The sequence below is a fragment of the Physcomitrium patens genome, chromosome 6 (genome assembly GCF_059467195.1).
Source record: "Physcomitrium patens ecotype Gransden chromosome 6, ASM5946719v1, whole genome shotgun sequence".
Classification (NCBI taxonomy): domain Eukaryota; kingdom Viridiplantae; phylum Streptophyta; class Bryopsida; order Funariales; family Funariaceae; genus Physcomitrium; species Physcomitrium patens.
In genome coordinates this window covers 1,610,358-1,636,004 of record NC_143415.1, presented here as the reverse complement: position 1 = coordinate 1,636,004, position 25,647 = coordinate 1,610,358, and the positions used below count along the sequence as shown (strand labels likewise).

Below are 25,647 nucleotides of genomic sequence, written 5' to 3'. Positions count from 1 at the left end.
AAAAAAATTATTTTTTAAAAATATAGACAATATATGCTTTAATTATGTAAAAATAGTATTTTTTTATCATAATATATAAATAAAATTATATAATTATAATAAATTATATAAATTATAATTGATCTAATATTAATAATTTTTTTTATAAAATATTTAAAATTATCAATTTTTAATAAATAGGTATTTTACTTAATATGGATTTCTAAAATTAAATATTATATATTTTTATATATATTATTATTTATTTTTTAATAAATAAGTATAAAAAACCTAATAAAAGAACTTACAAATTTAGGTATTTAATTTGTAGTCACCATTAAAGATACAATTAATAATAAAAGCCAAATGATAATTCAAGTATTACAAATATATAGATTTTTATTAATATATTTTGATAATGGTTCATATTCAACCTTTTTGTGGCCAATATGTTATATTGAATGTATACTTTCAAAGCAAAATTTGTAGCTGCATATAATTAATCAATTGATATTGATATTGATATTGATAATAAAAATAAAAAGCAAGGTATATACTTAATAGCCGTAATATTAGAAGACACTTGTCCATTCTTTAAAAAGATGTATACTTTGTACAATGCAAGGCCAAATATGAATTCTTTCTACAAAAAGAACTCCACCACAATAATAAATATAATCTTCCTAATGTTATCACAAAAAATCATGGTAGAATCAATGACCAATTTATTATTTCAATTGCCTAATTTAAATTTATTATTTAAAGAATTACTACCCGAGGATATCTGGGAGGCTTTATTGCAAGACAAATTTAATGAATTAGAAGAGAAGTGCAACAAGGAATATAATTTCTTGCTCTCCTCTATTTTATTTTATTTTATTTTTTATTCTTGTCTATTTCACCAGCATTGCCTTCAATAAGATGTCAATTTCTTAATAAGACAACCAGTGGCATAAATAAATAGAGGAGTAAACCATTTATTTTAGAGTCCAAAAAGAAAACTTCAAAGACATGTTGTATAATTGCCAATATATTAGTGAAGTTATCACAATTAAAAACTACCATAATAACAAAACACTTGGCTCTACTAAAAAAAAGATACTTAAAGAGTTGAAGCTTATTTACAAAAAAAATTAGATATAAAGGAAAGAATAGATAAAGATAAGATGGCATTTGAAAAAAAAAAAAAAAATGGTTGTAAAGCAAAAAAAAAAGGGAAGTGATTTGAAATTGTGATAAAGAAAATAAATTCTTTGATGTGGTCTAGTGTCAATTAATTCAAGAAAAGAATACTTAGGAAATAGAAGAGATTATAGTCCTTATGAAGAAAGTGCATGAATTTAAAAAAATTGATTTGTAACTTGAATTGTGATTTACGTTTCGTATATCAAATTTCAAGATTTGCATTGTAAAGTTGTATCAATGTCAACTTTAAAATCTGATGTGTTGGCATAGATTTGCTTGCATGGGATTTACATAAAAAGATGTAAGAGAAACAATATGAGATTCTAAAGGACTCAGATTTTAAGGATAATTTTAAACTATTATACAAGAATGTAAAATTCAACAGATTCTATTATATATCTTATGATAATACATTGTATTTTTTAAAAATAGAAAATCCTACAAAATTATATCACTCAAAGAATTTCTTGCATAAAATCCAAAATTCTAAAAAAAATAAAAATAAAAATAAAAAAACAAAAAATAAATCCTCTATGATTCTATTATGATTAGGTCCAAAACTAATTGTCACGGACATACTCATGTAAGCTAGTAATTACATATACAAATAGGTGGAAGTAAGTAAAAGTAGGTAAAAGTAAGTTAATTCTGTATTATTTAATATGGAAGCTTCCTAGAAGCTTCATAGACATTGCTTTGACTTCATAGGTGTCTTTAATTGACTTTTTGGATTAGAAACGTGGTCAACAAGTTGGCCATGTACCACACATGTTGTTAGCTTCAAGATCAAGCTAATTATGTAGCCCACACGTAGAAAAATTTGCCTTGTAAGTCAAGGCATGTGTCCTACAAAGTCAACACATATTGTAGGTCCTATAGAACGTCGCTACGTAGCCCCTAGTTAGATAATATATATAGAGACAAGAGTAAAGCCCTCTTCACTCTTGTCAACTACTTTCTTGTTTCTAGTCTAGTTTCAAGGATCTCTAGTTTTTTTGTCTTTTGACAATAGCCATTCTAGTTTCTCTTTCAATATACATACTTATTTATTTAGATTTTGTTACCTTTCTTTGAGTGAAGGCTAACTTGTCTAAATTGCTTTTTCATCGAGTTCTTGTCCTTGATAGATTGACAAGAGTACACCTATAGTATTAGAGCTTTATCTAATCTTGATTAAAAGTGGATTACCCCTTTTTCTTGATAAGATATAAGCACATTAGAAGTTGTGGATTACCCTCTTCTAAACTAATATTGTCCTTAGTATTTTCTTTATTCTCAAGTCCTCTCTTCTATTTGTCTTGAGCGATATTAGACATCTTCTCTTTTATAAGTGTTATCATGGCAGAACTTATTGAAATGAAGAGTGCAATGGTACAAATGCTAGAGCAACTGAGGAAGTTAATGCTTGTGATGCATCAACTTAATTTACCACTACAAGGAGCAACAAGATTGGTAGGAAGTGAAGATGTCGAAATGGTTGGAGCTACTTCAACATCTGCACCAAACCATGTCTTTTTTCCTATGGTAGAATGTCCTTCAAATGTTAGAGAATCAAGAATTGCACTATTCGAGAAGTTTGATGGCACCAGATCCAAGTTTCAAGGATTTATCAATCAAGTGCAACTTGTGATTGAACTTCAACTCCAAAGCTATCCAATTCCAGGATCGCAAGTTAGATTCATTGGTACACTTCTTTCAGGTTCAGCACTATCATGGTTTTCATCTTTTCTTGAACGACGAGATCTAATATTGGATAATTTAGAGGCTTTTCTGGTGAAGTTTCGATTCATGTATGGAGAACATGATGCAATTCATGTTGCAACCAATAAGATCCGTATTTTACGACAAGACAATCGATCAGTAACGTTGTAAGCTTCACAATTTTGACAACTTGCAATTGATATCAAGTGGGATGATGCTGCACTTATTAGCCAATTTCTCTATAGATTACAATATGAGGTAAAAAAATTAATGCTCAACTTACCTGATCCTCAAATATTGAGTCAAGCAATTGACTTTGTTGTGAAGTGCGATAATCACCTTTTTGAATTTTGATCTGAGAATCATACAAGTGGACCTCAACGTTACTATAATTCAATGGCAACACCAACACTTCTTCAACACATACATTCGGAAGTAGAGGATATGCAAATTCATGTAGTACATTTTAAACCTCTTACTGAGCAAGAAAAGACTCGTCGTCGTCAAGAAGGATTATGTTTATATTATGGAGAACCAAAGCACACTGCTCAACATTGTCCAAAGAAATGACACAATCACAAAATGAGGAGTATGGCTGTGAAAGAAGATAATATGTCAAAAAACGAGTTTGTCAAGCTATAATAGGGACCGTGCGGCTGAAACCTTGCACAACATCTAATAAAGGTCCTATTCTCTCCTCAGAGCCCTCTCCTTGTTTTACATTAAATGTTGTTTTAAGACCTAAACATTACAAAGTCTTTACCTTGTTAGATTCAAGAGCCTCAGCGTGTTTTTTAGATGAAAAATTTACTAAAAGACATAATATATCTTTAGTAAAGAAAACTAAACCTGTTCATGTAGAAATCATAGATGGTCGTCCATTGTCTTCTAGAGATATTACTCACGAAACCCTTCCTATAGAAGTAATAATCAATGGTCATAATAGTTTTGTAGTATTTAATATCATTAGATCTCTCTCTAATCTAGTCATTTTAGGTTTATCATGGTTAGAAAAATACAACCCTCAAATAGATTGGATTTTCCAAATTCTTACTTTTTCTAAAAGTATAACTAATAGTGTAGTTAATCAAGTAGAGAGTCATAAGTCCAGTTCAATTAAACCTGTATTTATAGGTACAAAAGCTTTCTTACATGCTGTTATAAAAGAATCACCATACATTATTTATGCCACACATGTTTCTACTAGTGAAAAGACTTCAAGTGGTATTCCAAGCCAATATCTAGAATTTCAAGATGTATTCGAAAAAAAGAATGCGGATACATTCTTGGAACATCTTCCCTATGATTGCTCAATTGACCTTCAAGAAGGATCAAAACCACCATTTGGACCAATCTATAGTTTATCACAAAATAAGTTGACTGAACTCAAGGAGTATATTAAAGATAATCTAGCCAAGAATTTCATATGCCATTCTAAATCTCCGACAGGAGCTCCAATTCTATTTGTGAAGAAAAAAGATGGATCATTGCGGATGTGTGTTGATTATCGAGTACTCAACAAGATTATCATCAAGAACATGTATCCACTACCTTTAATATCTGGACTTCTTGATCAGCTGAATCAAGCTAAGATCTATACAAAAATAGATCTTCGGGGAGCATACAATCTAATACGCATCAAAGAAGGAGATGAATGGAAGACTGCATTTCGAACTAGGTATGGACATTTTGAATACAATGTCATGCCTTTTGGACTTACAAATGCATCAACAGCTTTTCAACATTTAATGAATGATGTTTTTTGAGAGTTTTTGGACGATTTTATGGTCTGTTATCTAGACGACATCTTGATCTATTCTAAGAATCTAGAAGAAGATGAACTTCATGTTTGTCATGTGTTACAAAAATTAAGAGATGCAGGACTCTATGCCAAGATAGAAGAATGTATATTCCACACTATTCAAGTCGATTTCTTAGGTTACATCATTTCAAATAATGGACTTATGATGGATCCTAAGAAAGTTCAAACTATTATAGATTGGAAGATCCCAAAAACGGTAAGAGATGTCCAATATTTTTTGGGATTTGCCAACTACTATCAGATCTTCATTAAAGACTTTTCTCGAGTTGCAGCTCCACTTATACATTTGACTTGTAAAGACAAATTCCAATGGAATCAAGAAGCAGAAGTTGCTTTTGAATCTTTAAAGACAGCGTTTGTCTCTGCACCAATCTTGTATTGTGTTGATTTTTCCAAAACATTCTTTATGGAAACAAATGCATTAGACTTTGCTCTGGGTGCAGTTTTATCAAAAATGGGAACAGATGACAAACTTCATCGAGTAGCCTTTCATTCAAGAAAATTCTCAGTAGCAAAAATTATTTATGAGATCTATGACAAAGAACTTCTTGCAATTATGGATTCTTTTCAAGAATGGCATCATTATCTAGAAGGCGCTTTCAGTCCAGTCATAGTATATATGGATCACAAGAACCTCAAATATTTTATGTCAGCACACGTATTAAATCATCGTCAAGCTTATTGGAGCATGTCTTTATCAAGATTCGAATTCATCATCACTTATTGGCCAGAAAAACAACAAGGTTTGTTTGATGCCTTATCTAGACGTTCTTATCTTGCACCAAAAGAAGGAGATGTAGCTTTTGAGCAACATAAAATGGTTCTCTTGAAGCCGGAGTAATTTCATCTTCGAGCAATAAAATCAACATTGACTGTTGATTTAACTTTTCTTAAGCAAGTTTAGTTAAGTATGTCTTCAGACCTTCTTGTTCATGATATCAAGAATAATTTTTTTTAAATCTCATGATGCCTCTAAATTTGAATTCAAGAACAATCTACTCTATTTTGAAGGATGCTTATAAGTTCCAGAAGGAAAAGCACGTTTACGTATTCTTCAAGCTCGTCATGACTTCCCGGCAGTAGGAAATTTTGGATATAATAAGACTTTGGAGCTGATATCTAGGGATTTTTGGTGGCCTCAAATATGGAAGGCAGTCAAAGATTTTGTACAATCATGTGATGTTTGCTCAAGATCGAAAACTCCTCGTCATCGACCTTTTGGACTTCTTCAGCCATTACCCATTCCAAAACAACCATGGTCTTCTGTTTCTATGGACTTCATCACGGATCTTTCAATCTCAAGTTCTTATGATTCTATATTCATGATAGTAGATCGTTTTACCAAGATGGCATATTTTGTACTATGTACAAAATCTATCACACGTAAAGAAACAGCTAAGCTCTTTCTTGACAATATTTATCGCTATCATGGATTATCCAAGGATATTATATCAAATAGGAGAACTCAATTTGTATCAAGATTTTGGCGGACTCTTTTGAAGATTCTAAAAGTGGATATAAAACTATCTTCGGCATTCCATCCTCAAATTGATGGAGAAATGGAGTATATTAATCAAGTTTTGGAGCAATATTTAAGATGTACCATTAACTACCAATAAGATGATTGGACAACTCTTTTGCCATTAGTTTAGTTTGCTTATAATAATACGGTACATTCTTCTACAAAACAAACACCTTTTTTTGCTAATTATGATTATCATCTACGACTTCATACTTTTGACTTTTCAAAAGCTGATAATCCTGCTGCGAAAGATTTGGCGATTCATTTATTAGAGCTACATGCAACGATGAAGGCGTAGTTAAAAGAGGCTCAAGAACAACAAAAGGTCAATGTGGATGTCTATCGAAAAGAACAACCATCATTCCTCTTGGGTGATAAGGTATGGCTACTTCGTCGCAATATCAAGACCACTTGTCCTTATGATAAATTGGACTATTGAAGGCTTGGACCATTTTCTATTTCTGCACAAATCAATCTAGTTACATATCGTTTACATCTACCAGAGTCAATGAAAATCCATCCAGTATTCCATGTGTCTCTTCTTGAATCATACAAGACAGTGGACATACCAAGAAGACGACAAGCTCCACCTCCTCCTATAGAAGTGGATAATAATGAAGAGTTTGAAGTAGAAGAAGTCTTAGATTCAAAGAGGAGCCAAAATAAATTGAAATATCTTGTCCATTGGCACGGATATGATATTAGTGAATGTACATGGGAGCCAATAAAGAATCTTGTAAATACAGCAAAGGCGGTAGAGGCTTTTCATCGACGACATCCATTAAAATCAAGATGAAAACCTTCTTTATAAAAGAAACAACGACTAAGCAAGATAACATTCTATTTTCAATCCTTATTTGTAGCTTCTTTGTAGTTGTGACGCTCAAGAGATGGAGAACCAACAACCAGCGGATTTGACTCAAGAGCCTTTATTTGCTAACCTACCGGATGAAACATTACGATTATCACAACCTTTAAGACGACGCAATCAAGATGAAGATCTTCAAGAATGACATGTTCTTCTTTAAAGTGATGGCGAGATACATCGCATTTGATATCACGATTTGGGAAGGGACTCTTGATGTTTGGTGATTTTGCTAGAGGTAGAAACAACTCCTGATGATGTTCCAAATGTTCTATTCGAAGGAAGTTATGAAGGCCTCAACAATGATCAAATAACTGGGTGGTCTTCCCACCCTGGTATAGGATACTACCGTTGGTTGAGAGGCCCTATCAATCATCTTCGAAGAGAACAAAGATTAAAGTATGTGGCAAATACAATTTATTGCATCATAGATTTCTTTAATATATGATGACCGCTCCTTGTGGAACTCGTCCCTAGAAAGCGGATAATGTCATGGACATACTCATGTAAGCTAATAATTACATATATAAATAGGTGGAAGTAAGTAAAAGTAGGTAAAAATAAGTTAATTCTATAGTATTTAATATAGAAGCTTCCTAGAAGCTTCATAGATGCTGCTTTGACTTCATAGGTATCTTTAATTGAGTTTTTGGATTAGAAACGTGGTCAACAAGTTGGCCATGTACCACACATGTTGTTAGCTTCAAGATCAAGCTAACTATGTAGCCCACACGTAGAAAAACTTGTCTTGTAAGTCAAGGCATGTGTCTTACAAAGTCAACACATATTGGAGGTTCTATAGAACGTCGCCATGTAGCCCCTAGTTAGATAATATATATAGAGACAAGAGTAAAGCCCTCTTCACTCTTGTCAACTCCTTTTTTGCTTCCAGTCTAGTTTCAAGGGTCTCTAGTTTTCTTGTCTTTTGGCAATAGCCATTCTAGTTTCTCTTTGAATATACATACTTATTTATTTATATTTTGTTACCTTTCTTTGAGTGAAGGCTAACTTGTCTAAATTGCTTTTTCATCGAGTTCTTGTCCTTGACATTAATTGACTTGGCTTAAGAAATAACTTTGCATATTACAAAGTCTTGAAAAGCTAAAATCTTGCTGAACTAAAATTGGACACTTAGAAAATACAATTTGACTACGTGAGATATATTTCTAGAATCCAACCTTTTTTAATTGTATGAAACTTTATTAACCTTTCTATGTTATGAAGTTGTTGGCATAGATTGCAAATCCTATCTTGAAGAATTATTGCTACTCTTTGAAACATCTTACAATGTAGATGCCTTGACTAATAGCTAAATTAAGAATAATATCTTACTAATGATAGTTCTTTGTTAATTCCTCTGAAGTGTTCTATAACTTCTATATTTGCTAATTGTCACAATATCATTCACAATACAATGAAGTGTTGGATTGAAAAGAGAGGGATGTTCATATAATCTTCCAAACATCTCATGTAAATGACGCCATATTACATTACATCCTATAATTCTACTCCACTATTGACACTTCTTCTATATCAAAATCACCAACAATAAATCACTTTTTTCAATGCACTTATCTTTTATCTCTTTATATTTTAAATAACTTCAATATAGAATATTGATACATATGTATATGATATATAAGGCATAATGGTTGTATAAGAGGAATTGACATCTTCTTATCTATTTTATATTACTTTTTTTTTTAATTTATTTTATTTTCAATAGTTTTGGAGGCTTTAAGTATGAGATTTTGGACGCCTTGGTTCTACAATGCATTTCACAAAAATACAAAGAAAAAAATTGTAAAAAGAATCAAATCTATTATTTTTATTTTTACTTGTGTAATACATAAAAAATACTATGTAAACACAAATTATACCTTGATGGCTGAAGATCCTAAATCCTAACATTAGTTACAATCTTATAATCTAAATTATGCATTAATAAAACATCTAATATATAATTCTGTGCCACAACTTTGTTTCAAACCATTTCTCTAAAGAGAATTGCCTCTCTCAATGCAACAAAATTCTTTGATGGCTCTTAATTAGTCTTAATCAATTCAATCATCCACACATTATCCAAATTAGCCAACATATTGTACAAAATGCGACAAGCAAAGTGTCATGGACATACGCATATAAGCTAGTAATTACATGTATAAATAGGTAGAAATAAATAGAAGTAGGTAAAAACAAGTTAATTCTATAATATCTTCTATAGAAGCTTCTTAGAAGCTTTATAGATGCTGTTTTGACTTTATAGGTGTCTTTAATTGACTTTTTGGATTATAAATGTAGTCAATAAGTTGGCCATGTGCCACACATGTTGTTAGCTTGAAGACCAAGTTAACTATGTGGCCCACACATAGAAAAACTTACCTTGTAAGTCAAGGCATGAGTCCTATAAAGTCAACACACATTAGAGGTCCTATAGAACATCACTACGTAGCCCCTAGTTAGATAGTATATATAGAGACAAGAGTGAAGCCTTCTTCACTCTTGTCAACTCTTTTCTTACTTTTAGTCTAGTTTTAAGAGTTTCAAGTTTTCTTGTCTTTTGGCAATAAGCCTTTCCAATTTCTTTTAATATACGTACTTCCTTATTTCTATTTTTTCACTCTTTCTTTGATACAAATTTTATTGTTTATGCATCATCTTTTAGTTCATGTCCTTGATAGATTGATAAGAATACACTTACAGTATGAGAGCTTTGTCTTGTCTTGATTAAGAGTGGATTATCTCTTTCTCATGATAAGACATAAGTATATTAGAAGTTGCGGATTACCTTCTTCTAAATTGATATTATTCTTAATATCTTTTTTGTCCTCAAGTTTTTTCTTCTACTTGTCTTGAGTGGTATTAGATATTTTTTTGAGTGTTATTATGGCAGAGCTTGTTGAAATGAAGAGTACAATGGCATAAATGCAAGAGCAATTGAGGGAGTTGATGCTTGCAATGCATCAACTTAGCTTACCACTACAAGGATCAACAAAAATGGTAGGAAGTGAGGATATAGAAATGATTAGAGCTGCTTTAACATTTGCACCAAATCATGTCCCTCCATCCACAATGGAACATCCTTTAAGTATTGGAGAACTAAGAGTTGTCTTTCTCGAGAAGTTTGATGGTACAAGATTCAAATTTCAAGGATTTATCAATTAAGTACAACTTGTGATTGAACTTCAATCTCAAAGCTATCCAACTCTAGGATCACAAGTTAAATTCATTGGCACACTTCTTTCAGGTTCAGCACTATCATAGTTTTCATCTTTTCTTGAACAATGAGATCTAATATTGGATAATTTGGAAGCATTTTTGGTAGAATTTTGGTCTATGTATGGAAAACATGATGCAACTTATGTTGCAATCAATAAGATCCATATTTTGCAATAAGGCAATTGATCTGTAATGTTATATGCTTCACAATTTGACAACTTGCAACTAATATCAAGTGGGATGATGCTACACTTATTAGCCAATTTTTTTATGGATTAAAATATGAAGTAAAGAAATTGATGCTCAATTTACTTGATCTTCAAACATTGAGTCAAGCAATTGACTTTGTTGTGAAATGCGATAATCGACTTTTTAAATTTTAATTTGAGAGTCGTATAAATGGGCCCCAACGTTACTACAATTCAATGGCAACTCCAACATCTCGTCAACACATACATTCAGAAGCAAAGGATATGCAAATTGATGCAGTATGTTTTAAATCTCTTACCTAACAAGAAAAGACTTGTCGCCGTCAAGAAGGAGTGTGTTTATATTATGGAGAATCTAAACACACTACTCAACATTGTCCAAAAAAGTGATAAAATTATAAAATGAGGAGCACATCTGTCAAAGAAGATAATATGTTGAAAAACGAATTTATCCAATTATAATAGGGATCGTGTGACTAGAATCTTATACAATTTCTAATGAAGGTTCTATCCTCTCCTCAAAACCATCTCCTTATTTTATAATAGATGTGCATTTAGGACCTAATAATTATAAAGCCTTTGTCTTGATAGATTTAGAAGCCTTAGCTTGTTTTTTAGATGTAAAATTTGTTAAAAGTCATAAAATACAGTTAGTACAAAAAATCAAATCTGTTCATGTAGAAGTCATAGATGGTCGTTCATTATCTTTTGGAGATATTACTCATGAAATACTTTCTATAGATATAACAATTAATAGTTACAGTAATTGCGTAATCTTTAATATAATTAGATCTCCCTCTAATCCAATCATTTTAGGTTTATCATGGTTAGATAAGTACAATCTTTACATAAATTGGATTTCTTATACCTTTGACTTTTCTAAAAACATAATTAAGAGTGAAATTAATCCAGTAGGAAGTCATAAGTTTAGTATAATTAAACTTATATTTGTAGATGCAAGAACTTTCTTGCATGCTGCAAAAGAAGGATCACCTTGTGTCATTTATGCCACACATGTTTCTAATAATGCAAAGACTTCAAGTGGCATTTTTAGCCAATATCAAGAATTTCAAGATGTATTTGAGAAGAAAAATGCGGATACTCTTCCAAAACATTGTCCCTATGACTATTCAATTGACCTTCAAGAAGGAGCACAACCGCCATTTCGACCAATCTATAATATATCACAAAATGAATTGGCTGAATTCAAGAAATATATAGAAGAGAATCTGGCCAAGAATTTCATATGCCATTCAAAATCACTAGCAAGAGCTCTAATCTTATTTATGAAGAAGAAAGATGGATCATTACGGATGTGTGTTGATTATCAAGGATTCAACAAGATCACCATCAAGAATAGGTACCCTCTACCATTGATATCTAGACTTCTCGATTGACTAAATCAAGCTAAGATCTATACAAAAATAGATCTATGAGAAGTATACAATCTAGTACATATCAAAGAAAGAGATGAATAGAAGACTGTATTTCAAACTAAGTATAGGTAATTTGAATACAACGTCATGCCTTTTGGACTTACAAATGCATTGACATCTTTTTAACATCTAATAAATGATGTATTTTGAAAAATTTTAGATGATTTTGTTGTTTGTTATTTGAACGACATCTTCATCTATTCTAAGAATACATATGAATGTGAACTTCATGTTTGTCATGTATTACAACAATTAAGAGATGCGAGACTCTATGCCAAGATAGAAAAGTATGTATTCTACACTACTTAAGTCGACTTCTTAAGATACATCATTTCAAATGATGGACTTATGATGGATCCTAAGAAAGTTCAAACAATGATGGATTGAAAGATTCCAAAAATAATAAGAGATGTCTAATGCTTTTTGAAATTTGCCAACTATTATCGAATCTTCATCAAAGACTTTTCTCGAGTTGCAGCTCTGCTTACACATTTGACTTGTAAAGACAAACTTGAGTGGAGTAAAGAAGTTGAAGTATCTTTTGAAACTTTGAAGTCAGCCTTTATTTTTGCATCAATCTTGTATCGCATCAACTTTTCTAAAGCATTTTCTATGGAAACAGACGCATCAAACTTTACTTTGGATGTTGTATTATCACAAATGGGAGCAAATAATAAACTTCTTCTAATAGCTTTTCATTCCAAAAAAATTTCAGGAGCTGAGATTGACTATGAAATCTACGACGAAGAGCTTCTTGCAATCATAGATTCATTTCAAGAATGGTGTCATCATCTAGAAGGTACTTCTAATCTAGTCACCATATATATAGATCACAAGAATCTTGAGTATTTTATGTCAGCATGTATTTTAAATTATTGCCAAGCCCATTAAAGCATGTCCTTTTCAAGAGTGGATTTCAAGTTCACATATCGACTCAAAAAACAACAAGGTTTGTCAGACACCCTTTCTAGGCATTCTTATCTTGCACCAAGAGAAAGAAATGCATCTTTTGATGAGTAAAAAATAATTCTCTTAAAGCCAGAGCATTTTCATCTTCGAGTAATGAAATCAACGTTGACTGTGGATTTGATTTTTGTGAAACAAATCCAATCAGGTATGTCTTCTGATCTTTTTGTTAATAATATCAAGAATCTTTCTTCTAAGTCCCAAGATACTTCTAAGTTTGAGTTCAAAAATAACCTACTCTATTTCGAAGGTTGATTATATGTTCTAATAAGAGAAGCATAATTACATGTTCTTCAAGCATGTCACGACTTTCTAGCAGCAGGATATTTTGGATACAACAAGACTTTGGAGCTTATATCTAGAGATTTTTGGTGGCCACAAATATGGAAGGGTGTAAAAGACTTTGTTTAGTGATGCGATGTTTGTTCAAGATGAAAAACTCCTGGTCATTGACCTTACAAACTTCTTCAATCATTACCTATTCCGGAACAACCATGGTCTTCTGTTTCTATGGACTTCATTACGGATCTTCCAATCTCAGATGCTTATGACTCTATATTTGTGATAGTAGATTATTGTACCAAGATGGCATATTTTGTACCATGTACAAAATCTATCACATGTGAAGAAACAACTAAACTCTTACTTGACAACATCTATTGCTATCATGGATTATCTAAAGATATTATATCGAATAGGGGAACTCAATTTGTATCAAGGTTTTGACAGACTTTTTTTAAGATTCTAAAAGTAGATATAAAACTATCTTTAACATTCCATCCTGAAACTGATGGACAAACAGAGCATGTTAATCAAGTTTTGGAGTAGTATTTAAGATATACCATCAACTACCAATAAGATGATTGGATAATTCTTTTGCCATTGACAAAGTTTGTTTATAATAACACAATACATTCTTCTATAAAACAAATACTTTTTTTTTTTTTATCAATTATGGTTATCATCCATGACTTGATACTTTTGACTTTTCAAAAGTTGATAATCTTAAGGCAAAAGATTTGACAAATTATTTATCAAAGCTATATGCAACAATGAAGGCACAGTTAAAAGAAGCTCAAGAACAACAAAAGATCATTGCAAATGTCTATCAAAAGGAACAACCGTCATTCCATGCGGGTGATAAGGTATGGTTACTTTGTCATAATATGAAGACCACTCGTTCTTGTGACAAGTTGGACTATTGTAGACTTGGACCATTTCCTATTTCTACACAAATCAATCGAATTGCATATCGTTTATACCTACCGGGGTCAATAAAAATCCATCTAGTATTCCACATATCTCTTCTTGAAGCATACAAGATAGTGGACATACTAAGAAGAAGACATTCTCCACTTCTTCCTATAGAAGTGGGTAATAATGAAGAGTTCAAAGTGGAAGAAGTCCTAGATTTAAGGCCTCACCAAAATAAATTGGAATATCTTGTCCATTGGCACGGATATGATATTAGTGAATACACATGACAGCCAATAAAGAATCTTGTAAATGCAACAAAGGCGGTGGAGGCTTTTCATCGACAAAATCCATCAAAATCAAGATGAAAACCTTCCTTATAAAAGAAACAAGATCTAGGCAAGATAACATTTAATCCTTATTTGTAGTTTCTTTGTAATTGTAACACTAAGGATATAGAGAACCAACAACTAGCGGATTCGACTGATAAGCCTTCATTTGCTGACCTGCCAAACAAGACATTGCGATTGTCACAACCTTCAAGATGATGCAATCAAAATGAAGATCCTTAAGAATGACATATTTTTCTTTGAATAGATGGCAAGATACAATGCGTTTGATATCACGACCTTGGAAGAGAATCCTAATGTTTGGTAATTTTATTAGAGGTAGGAACAACTCCTAATGGTCTTCCAAATATTTTATTTGAAGGAAGTTATGAAGGCATCAACAACAATCAGATAATAGAGTAGTCTTTCCGCCATAGTATGGGACACTATCAATAGTTGAGAGGCCCTATCAACCATCTTTGAAGAGAACAAAGATCTGGATATGTAGCGAATACAATTCGTAACATTATAAATTTCTTCAATATATGATGACTACTCCTCGTAAAACTCGTCCCTAGAAGAAGAGGTAATGTCACAAACATATACATGTAAGCTAGTAGTTACTTGTATAAATAAGTAGAAATAAGTAGAAGTAGGTAAAAGCAAGTTAATTCTATAATATCTTCTATAGAAGCTTCTTAAAAGCTTTATAGACATTGCTTTGACTTTATAGTGTCTTTAATTGATTTTTTGGATTAGAAACGTGGTCAACAAGTTGGCCATGTACCACACATGTTGTTAGCTTGAAGACCAAGCTAATTATGTGGCTCACACATAGAAAAACTTGCCTTGTAAGTGAAGGCATGTGTTTTATAAAGTCAACACATATTGGAGGTCCTATAGAACATCGCCATTGCCATCGCCATATAGAGATAAGAGTGAAGCCTTCTTTACTCTTGTCAATTCCTTTCTTGCTTCTAGTCTAGTTTCAAGAGTCTCAAGTTTTTTTGTCTTTTAGCGACAAGCCTTTCCAATTTTTTTTAATATACGTACTTCCTTATTTCTATTTTGTCACTCTTTTTTTGACACTGATTTCATTGTTTATGCATCAACTTTTAGTTCATGTCCTTGACACAAAGATCCAATTCACAATATATTTCATATATATTGTTTAATTGACTTGGATATAGATTTCTTTGAGCAAAATCCACTTGCCTTTTAGAATCCCAATACAATGTTTATTTATAACACATGCTTTAGCCAAACAATAATTGAATTCATTGTTAATCAATTGTTTTGTGGCTAAAAACTTTAAGAATAACTGTTTGGCTCACATCACAAGTTAAGTCCGCCAACAAGTACTCCTAGGATCAAAGTATTTTTTTGGAATTTTTGAATATTCCTATATTTTTGAACATTATTGCATCTACGCAAGATTTAGGCCAATTAGTGATTAAAGTAATGATATAGTGATTAAGGTTACAAACAACCTATACATTTACATAATACATCTTTTTTTTTTGTCAAAGAATGAATCTTTGTGATTCTTAAGGCATTGGCTCATAGAGAATTGCATCTTATTCATAAGTCCAATGCAATGTTTGAAGCAAAGTAGGCTAAAAGTTTGGCTTATTTGAAGCATTTGGACAATATTTGGTTATTCTAGATAGTGTTGTTTGAGTGAAAAAATGGCCTAAATTACCTAGTTTGTAAAGAAGCATACTATGTTGTTGCTAATATCCCATGTCCTTCTCAATCTTCCAACGTTGGCTTTGTTTGATCCATGATGATTTAGATCATCAACCAATTGGCAAGCAATATTAGTTTGTAGGCAATGGCTCATATTTTAAAAATTACGATGGTCTTTCATAGCTAGAAGTACTATTTGAAAGCCCTCTCACAATGTTCTTGTAGTTTGGCAAAATTGGATATCAAACTCATTTATAAAATAATTCAAAATCCTATCGCATGCTTTGGATATAGAATTTTGAGTGAACATGAAACGAGAGTTGTTAATTACGCCATGAACCACCACAAGTTCTTTTGCATTTTTGAATTCAAAGAAGTCATCTTGAAAGTTGTTGTCAACTTCTTGGAATTATTCTTCAAACAATTCATTAAATTCATCATCATTTGCAAGAATAATGAATATTTTTTAGTCTTGTTTTTTGGAGCACTAAGGTATGGTGAGATTTATTAATATTTGTAGTTATTATTATCTTTTTGGTGTTTATTGATATCTAGAGGAACTATACATTATTATTTATTTATTTATTTATTATATTCTAGTTTTGTGTTCCATTGAACCTTTCAAATGTTTCAGAGTTCAATCTTCTACATTATGGTTACAAACCCAATATTTAAAACCATTGTATTTAATTTGGATGTTTCAATGAGTATTTTCCAAGGTAAGAATTACTAGAGGATTTATTAATACTTAATTGTGGTCGTGTGTATTTGTTTGCAGATGTTTGTAGTTTACATTTTTGTAGAGAGGTTGCTATTGGACCTCAGCTTTTTTGGGGTTTGCCGTGGCTATCTGTTGGGTTCCTGGGTTCTGATGTGGTCTTGCGATGCAGCGTAGTGAGCCCAGACCACATGTGTGTGTGTGAATTTGAAGTGGGCTCGTGCGGGAAGCTTTGGAATCCAGTGGACTCATGAAGATTTGGGTCCAGGAATAGCGTCCTCAATTAGAAAGTGTCTGGCCTCGATGTTCTGGATGGACCCAATTGGAAAAAAACACACACAACGAGGAAGGAGTAGTAATGTTTGTGAGGATTAGAATTTGTTCCATAGAGAAGTCTTGCATCTTCGAAGTTGGGTGTTCTTGGCTGTAGTGTGTGATTTTTCAGGTGGATCGCGGGGAACCCTTGTGAAGTCGTGCGTTCAATACTTACGTCGAGGGATCTAAATAATGCTTCTTCTTGCATGTTTTGTTGCGGCAGAGAATCAAGGATCAAAAGGCTTTTAGGATTTCATATGCTAGTAGTAACGTTTTAGGGTTAGGTCATTTGACTGATGCTGTTGGTTTCTGATTTGAGCAATCTCTCTGTCCAACGTGGGTTTTAAAATCCATGTTGATTGTGGTTAAGTGACGTATGGTAGTAGAAGCATAATTTCGCAGTCGTTCTTCCTCCAAGGGTTAGGCTTAGGATTTTAAGAATCGATGAAATTCCGGAAGTAGTTCGACCGAGAAAATATCGACAAATGGCAGGTGATGACGAGAGTGTGTGTGTATACTATGGCACACCATTAGTGAGCGAGGTAGAGTTGAATCCGCGAAAACGCAAGGCTGCCTTGGATCAGGGCAAGGCTTGTCAAGTTGCTCCATGGAACCAAGAGGTTAGTGCTTGGCATTTGGTTTCGATCAGAGATTATATGTCCTACATCTACACACACCAGTTGTGAACTTTGAATTCGTGTCGTGTTTCCTAGTGGGTCCTCCCGCCTGTTCAGGTAATTCATCGCCAATTAACTCTCACTACACTGAGCAATTGGACAGGTTACGGATTCTGAAGGCCGCCGACGATTTCATGGGGCTTTCAGCGGGGGATTTTCTGCCGGCTACTACAACACTGTGGGCTCTAAGGAAGGTGCGTTCAAATGAAGTCGGAAACATTTGTGCATCCTGCCAAGTGATTTTCACTTACATTTCTCAGCATTTTTTTCGTGGTTTTAAGACTAAATTTACAAGTGAATGAATACAATTGTCAATTATTCGTGGGACATCTTGCAGGATGGGCTCCAACGGCCTTCACCTCCTCTCGTCAGTCCCGAGCAGACAAGAAGTCACAAGCTGCCTATGACTTCATGGATGAAGACGAAAAGGCGGTATGATACTTGAGGTTCACAGTCTGGGACCTGTCAAATGTTTTATTGGAATTGGTAGTTGCAATTGTGCAATGCTCTCTTTTCATGCACTTAGTGCCGCAGATGGCAGCAGTTAAAGTCGAGGTTTCAGATTATAGATCAGTCTACTTCTTTTCAAGTATAGATCAGTTGAGTACACTTCGGCGCGTCTTTTAGTTTCCCTCTTTTCTACTTGGTATTACCTCAACATTCTTGGACTTGTTTCCATTCATATAGCTCTTAGTGTGTTTGTAGATCCCTTCAGCTTCTTTGTTTCCACCCTTCTGTAATACAATCTATTCCTTGGACCGTCCATCGAGAATTGAAATTGAATTTTGTTTTTTTTTGTTTGTTTGTTTGTTTGTTTGTTTTTTTTTCTTTTTTGAATGGACTTCTAGGAGTATGATGCGAAGAACTTGGAAGTACGCTCCGACTTTGACACTTTTGGGTCTACTGCTGCTGAATATGCACGCCGCCAAGCTGCGAAAGAAATTGGTGACAGGTGTTGACTCTGAACCAGACCACATTGTATTGGACCAGTACATCTCTTCATGGCATGGAGGCCGGGTGTAGAACCTCCTCGAGTAGAATAACTGTTACTGTTATCCGAGTTGCAGAGTCACTGCATCTGCTAAAACTCTCCATTCTGCTCTTGTTCTGCAGACCTTCAGCAATTCCAGGGCCATTAATTGATGAGATTATCGTCCCTGTAAATGAATCCACAGGTTTGTGTCCCTCCTCAATAACGACTCATGAAATGATGTGGAAGTCTGTCGTCATGTAGCAATAACGTCTGTTTCTGATCGTAGATCGTGAATTTTTAGACTTCTCGTTTCCAGATGTAGCTCTATCTGGGCACATTGGTGACTTCATACACTCTGCTTTTGTGAAGTTTCTGTGCTTTTCTATTTTTTGTATTTCTCTACAGTTTGAATATTCATGAAATGGTCGATCTCCCACTTGTATTTGGCAGGTGTGAAGCTTCTGCGTTTAATGGGATGGAGAGGAGGAAGACAAATTGGACCCAAGCATATTGCTGCCGCCTCAGGTAAAGAATGCTGCTGTGGATTGTTTGTCTTGAGTTTTCGAACGCAAACATTTGTTTGTTCTGTGTGGCGCGCTTACTAAACTCTTTTTTCAGGTGCTAAGAGGGAAGCTAGAAAAGCGATGATGTCCCTTGCTCAGAACGAGTCCAGCAGTAAAATTTTACCTGGAACAGAAGAATCTCTGGCAGTAGGTGAAGACGGACAACTTGCAGACGAGGAGGATTTCGATATCGAAGTGCCTACAGCCACTCCTGTACGCTTTCCGGCTTCATAACTTGCTTTTAAAATTGTTTGCATTAGCTTCGAACTATAGAAGTTTAATTAGTCCCTGGCGCTTTTCCTCCGTAATATTTTCTTTTGCAATGTGCACGCTAGATCCTGGAGCATTCCAAGGACGTTTATTCTTGGTTTTTCGCATTAAGTGAACCCTTTTCAGAGCAATAGATTCGTTTTGTGTGGGTTATTAGAGCATCTCACTACCATATCCATTACTTGGACATGAAGGTGCTCCTCACCATGGAGGCAGGCTTGAACAAGTACACTTAAAATGTCCAGAAGCTGGACATGGTAGTGAGAAGCTCTAGCTACTCGCACAACAGCAGTTTTGCTATTTTTGGTGGAGTTACCTGCTGTTGGGTTTTTGAAATCTTTGATGGATGCTTTCGGTATTCCTGTTATCAATTTGGTTCGTTGATTTGCTGTCTTGGGATGTTTCTCAGAACTTTGTGATGAACCCCAAAAAGGATCTGTATGGACTTGGCTTTGATCCGTTTAAAGACGCTCCAGAATTTCGAGGTATAGATCACCATGGACATGATTTAACTTTCCTTGTTTCTCTGGGAAGCGAGATTTGATGTACTGCAATCGCAGAGAGCTTACGAAATTTTTGTTTTCTGCAGAGCGTAAGCGTGCTCGGGAAGAGGACCGGTCTGGTCATGGTGGCTGGAGAGGTCATGCTTTAGCGCTCAAGAGACCTAGCCTTTTTCGTCCAAATGGTTGACGCTTTTTCTTCTGTTAGTCGTTTAGATCGTAAACAGATAATGCAATGAGCTTATGTTCAATTACATTTGGTCAGTGTTTATGTTTTGTGTTCAGTGTCTTCTTTGCGTCTTCTTCGATTTCCGTCTAAAACTATGACTATCCGTTCATGATGGATGTGATGTCACTTTCAGACGTGTTTTCATGATTGGCAATGAACATATAGAGTTCTTATTACTCTTTTGGGTGCGTTGCAGCTGGAAAAATGGGAGCTGGGTTTGGAATAGGAGCTTTGGAAGACTTGGGCGATGAAGATGAAGACGTCTATGATCAAGGTTGCAACATTCTTACCTACTCCGCTTGATATTCTCTCCCAGTATTGTATCTTGTGTTATTGCTTAGAACTTCACACAATGTGCTGAACCTACTTATCCAATATTGCTTCTAGAAAGACTGCCACATGTTATAGCATTGGATCTGTCATCTCGCAAGATTATAATGTGTTAAAGGCGTCAACTGGTCGAACTTTCGAATGGTTATCTGAGTTTGGAGAACTTCACGTTGTGTGTGCCTCTCTCTCAAACATCTTGATCTAACTCTTGGTCGAAAAGCAGGTATGGAGTTTGAAGTTCAAGAGTTGGAGGATGATGACAAACCACCAGAAAAGCCTCAGAAGTTGCTATTAGAAGATCCCCTACACAAGGGTAGCACCTTGCCAGGCTTTCATCTCGCTAAAGAGCCACCTAAGAAGAAGCCATGGTAATGCATGCGTCAATCGCATGCTTGTCTAAATATAGAAGTGATGAATTTCTGTGATGCAAGAATAGAGAAAGTCGTACACTGCTTCAGTACAAATGGATTTTTGAGTTTGGAATGAAATGAGTTGTTTGATCACTCAGTTTCAGTTCTACTAGGTATCAAGGGATTGATAGAAAATGGTTGTGTGCACTTCGCAGGTTTTCGCCACCGATTATTCCCAAGAACTTTAGTTTTGTTCATATATTCAATAACCCTCTATGTTCTGAACGCTTGCAAGATAGACCTGCACCTCCAGCTGCTCAGCCACCTGATGATCCAGAGCAATGCAAGTATATAGAAGGATTAGCGTCGTTTGTAGCGAAAAGTGGTCCACGTCTTGAGGAAATCTCCAAAGAGAAGCAAAAGGAAAACCCCATGTTTGGGTTTCTATTTGGAGGTCCTGGCCATGATTATTATGTTCGTAGACTGTGGGAGGAAGAGCAAAAGCTTGTGAAGGATGGCAAGCAACAGATTCAAATTGATAATGCTCAAAATGAGAAAGCAGGGAAACAGTCAAATTTCTCTTCTCGGTTGGCTGCTAACGAACGAGGCAGAATGCTGGGGGAGATACCATTACCAAAAGGACCTGCATCTGCACAGAGACTCGATTCTCCAGTTGCCTCTATGGTTGGAGCCGATGACCGTGCGCGACTGCAGTCTGCTCTTTCGAGCACATTCACATCTACTTCCAGTGTATGGTGTAAACTCTGGATCCAAACTCTGCATTCTTGCACACTTGCATTCGACTTTATTTGTCCTTCACGGTCAATTGTAGTCGTCTTCATTGATCATTGTCAGCAAGAGGTAAATTTGTTCGTTTTGCTGGAGTCGGATGTCGGGCGCTGTCCATTTTCATTAGTTGGAATGTGGAGCGCACGTTAGAGTGTTTAAGCACTGTTATTAAGTTGTAATTTTTATGGTCAGTTTCCTGTTATCTCAATCGTTGATCGGGTGTTTGTTATCTTGAACTTCACGCGCCATCTTGACAAGTAAATCGTATTGTATTGAATATATATTTTTGTCTCGCAGGCTGGAGAATCAGCTGGAAATTTCCAACCGTTTAAGAATGACCTTGCGAAGCAGAGTCGGTTTGAACAGTTTTTGAAGGGTAAAACAACTGGAGGTTTATGGAAGCCAGTAAGCGGGGGGAGTGGCTTGTCTGAGGCTGAACGTTCTCAAGAAATATTCGAGTTTGAAACTATCGCACGAATGCAACAGGAAGGTCTTACACCTGACAAACGCTCCCATTTGAATGCTCCAGGCAAGCCTGTGCCGGAATTGGTTGCCGTGATGGGGAGTCGTTTTACAGCAGCGGGGATTGAGACTACCACTACACTCGCGGTAAGACATGTAGATCTTTTTGAAGAAATATCTTTCAAGCATCTTTAAGTTTCTATGACCTTTATCCTCGTATCGTTTCTCAACATTTTTTGTATCTTACGATTGATCACAACAGTTCCTTTAATGGGCACGAGCTCTTGTGTCATGATAACTTTGATTGATTTCTTAATCGCTGACCTGGTTTTAAGCTTTTCTGCTTACGTAATATTGCAAATCATATTTTAGGAAGCCGCTGTAGGCAAAGAACTTGTCTTGCGAGAACTAGTCAAGAAGTATCCGATCAGGGAAGAAAATTCTTGGAGGCCGGCTCCTTTGCTCTGCAAACGATTTGACTTGCTAGATCCATTCGCTGGAAAGGTAATATTCATTGTTTGAAATGATATGGCTGCAATAAGATGTGTCGTGATAGTGTACCTCACTTTCAATCGTAGTCCTTTTTGCTAGTTCATAGTCTCCCTTTTGCATTATTTCAACCCTTTTCGTCTATTACCACGAAAAATGTTCAATTGATTTTATTTAGCCATCAACACGTGGGACAAATTTTTCTCAACTTTTGTTGCGCTCTAATTTCTTGGCCAGGCGCCTCCCCTACCAAAGCCTCGAAGTCGCACAGAATCGTTCATTCTTCTCACAAACCCTGTGGAAAGCAATTTAGAGTTGCGACACCCACCTTCACAAGCAAACTTCACCCAAAAGTCCGTTATCCAAGACCCCAAAATATCAGAATCGGACGAAAGGTACGGAGAGGAGCTTGAACAAATAAATGAGAAGATTGAACCAATTCCTGAGAGACCAGTTGACTTATACAAGGTAATGCTATTTTTTTTTAAAAAACTTGTTTACTAGATATTGAACCCCACGTTTGATTGTGCTGTGGATTTACTTTGGTTGCATAATCCTGAATGATGTACGCCTGATTGAGGCAAGCAGTGAGTATGGGGTGACGTAGATCCTCTCTTTTCTCCAGACATACAATTTGCAATGCTTACAACATTTCCAATATTCTCGTTCTTCTGGCTGTTTGTCATTGAAACACATTTTGACTCTTTGTGTATGTGTGAATGAGGCATTTTAGCACATGGTTAGGTGCTTCATTTTAGTTGTCAGACAATCTTCTAGTCGATTATTCTGTTTGGTAACAACCATATGCTCGTGTGTAAAACCAATACACTTCAGGTTTCATAGAGGGCGGATGGGACAAGGATTGGTAAATTTTGCAGTTTCATAACGCGTGATTTACCATCAATGTGGTCAAGTAACTAATGTAGGACATTTCTTCTCAGGCGATATTTTCGGATGACTCTGATGATGATGACGAGTTGGCTGAACCTGCTCAACTATCAGCACACGCGGGAGATGCCATGAAGCGTGCAGAAGCTGCTAACACAGCTCTAAACAGGCTCGTTGCTGGTGATTTCTTAGAATCGTTGGGAAAAGAACTTGGGCTGGAGGTTCCAGAGATAACCCGACCAACTGGAGATAGAGCTGAAGTTAAGGAAAGAGATGGTGGTTTGGGAAGAAGTAAGAACAATGATGAATACAGAAGTAAGTTGGGTAGGAACATCATAATTTATATGTCCCATTGAACTAGTAAAAGTGTGTAGTTCCCCTTTACAAGCTGCTGAGGAACGCCTTATGTTTAATTGCAAGATTTTTTGCTATCACATAGAAATGATTATTGCTTTCTACGGACAACACATATCACAATCTTGGCACAATCATATTATGCTACTCTTACGTGATATGCTTTTAAGAGTAGCACAATATGAGCCGTTCAACTTTCTCATTACGATCGATCATCTAACTATGTTTCTGTTGGTCAGGGGGTGAATCCAAACTACAAAGTAGCGCGCCGGTTGAAGTTGCTAGGGACCAGCGTGGCTTCTCCATGCGCCATGAAAAATCTCCATTGGGGCGTCAATTGCACAAGAATGGTACAGTTGTGGAGGATGTGTATCGGAGAGACTCGCAGCAGAGTTCCCGGGGGAAGGTGTTGCAGTCTGATACAAATGAAGCTTTGTTTGGTGTTAAAACTAGACGCCTGGATGTTCCCGATGCTCCAAGGAGGTGGGGAGATGATACGAGTAGTGCAAGACACACAGCAACAGGTAAGGAGGCCAAGGTCTCGCATGTTCCTTCAACAGTATCTCGATATGATGACACAGAATCTGAGTCGGACTCCGATAAAGAGAAAGCCTTAGCAAAGCAGATTCGTCGTGAAGAACGAAGATTGAAGCGAGAGAAAGAGAAGAGGAAACACAAGCATCGGAAAAATCACTCCTCCGACAAATCGGGCAAGACGAAGGTGCAATGTCATTCGGCTTCATATTCCATATGCCAATTTGCATCTTTGAATTTGGTGCCATTCCTTTGTTTGTTTTTGTAGGCTTAGTGCAACATCTGGCTTGTGGAACTTCAGTATTATCAGTAAGTGAAGACCACTGTATAATACACCTTATACTAGCGAGTAATGAAAGTTTCGTTGGTGCAGAAAGAAAAGAGCCGAGAGAAGGAAAGGCATCATCATCGGAAACGCAAGCGTCAACGAACTGAATCCTCTTCAGGGACCTCCTCCCCTTGATTGATTGCACCCTTTCACGACGCCGTGCTAATGTTTTCCATGTTTTGCACATAAGCTTGGGATGAAACTAGAGATAAATTGTATTGAGGATATCACACCGCATATGTAGAGAAGTTTTGTCCCAAGTTGCTGGAGCTTCGTAGTGATTGTGCTTTTGTATACGTGGGGCTGTTATCTAAGGAGACTTTGTACAAAGTGATTGTTAAAATTGAAAGTTTCTGGGGATGTTGCTTCAAACTCTATGTCGTGCATCATATACAAGCTTGTTGGTGGGCTTTGTGCTCTGTAGTAAGTTGGGTTCATTGGAAATTTCTCCCCATCAATTTTTTAGCATTTTAAGTTGCTTTATTATTGTTGCTATTGTTTCTCACACACCAAAAGCGTGAGAGTGTAAAACCCTTCAGTAGGACTTCCATGAGCATCATCAGGTTTTCATGGAAAGACTTGAAATTCAAAGCATAACGTTTTAAAGATATAATTGGTAAAAAGTTCATGTTTGGATATATAGATATATTTTTTTTTATGTAATAGCTCAGAGGACAAATACACAAGATAAACATGAGACAAAAACCCTCTCTAATTTGCTGCATGCCTCATTGTGTATGTCAAAAATGAACCAACAGTTGA

At 35.2% G+C, this 25,647-nt stretch overlaps 1 protein-coding gene across 1 annotated transcript; it reads left to right on the top strand.

Annotated features, from left to right (window-relative positions):
• The first annotated feature begins 16,960 nt into the window (after positions 1-16,960).
• LOC112283852 (G patch domain-containing protein TGH) lies at positions 16,961-25,260 on the top strand. Its single transcript, XM_024523111.3, has 18 exons — positions 16,961-17,769; positions 17,930-18,020; positions 18,164-18,258; positions 18,675-18,778; positions 18,940-19,001; positions 19,250-19,324; positions 19,418-19,575; positions 20,042-20,117; positions 20,222-20,317; positions 20,558-20,635; positions 20,915-21,059; positions 21,257-21,791; positions 22,128-22,439; positions 22,665-22,796; positions 23,019-23,249; positions 23,723-23,984; positions 24,263-24,744; positions 24,931-25,260. The coding sequence occupies exons 1-18, from the start codon at positions 17,635-17,637 to the stop codon at positions 25,018-25,020; spliced, it is 3,159 nt and encodes a 1,052-aa protein (XP_024378879.1). The 5' UTR covers positions 16,961-17,634; the 3' UTR covers positions 25,021-25,260.
• Positions 25,261-25,647: the final 387 nt, after the last annotated feature.

Excerpts from the sequence above, each read along its gene's own strand:
- LOC112283852 (XM_024523111.3), top strand. The coding sequence starts at position 17,635 with ATGGCAGGTGATGACGAGAGTGTGTGTGTATACTATGGCACACCATTA. Across the intron at positions 17,770-17,929 it reads TTGCTCCATGGAACCAAGAG|GTTACGGATTCTGAAGGCCG; the intron begins GTTAGTGCTTGG and ends GCAATTGGACAG. Across the intron at positions 18,021-18,163 it reads CACTGTGGGCTCTAAGGAAG|GATGGGCTCCAACGGCCTTC; the intron begins GTGCGTTCAAAT and ends GACATCTTGCAG.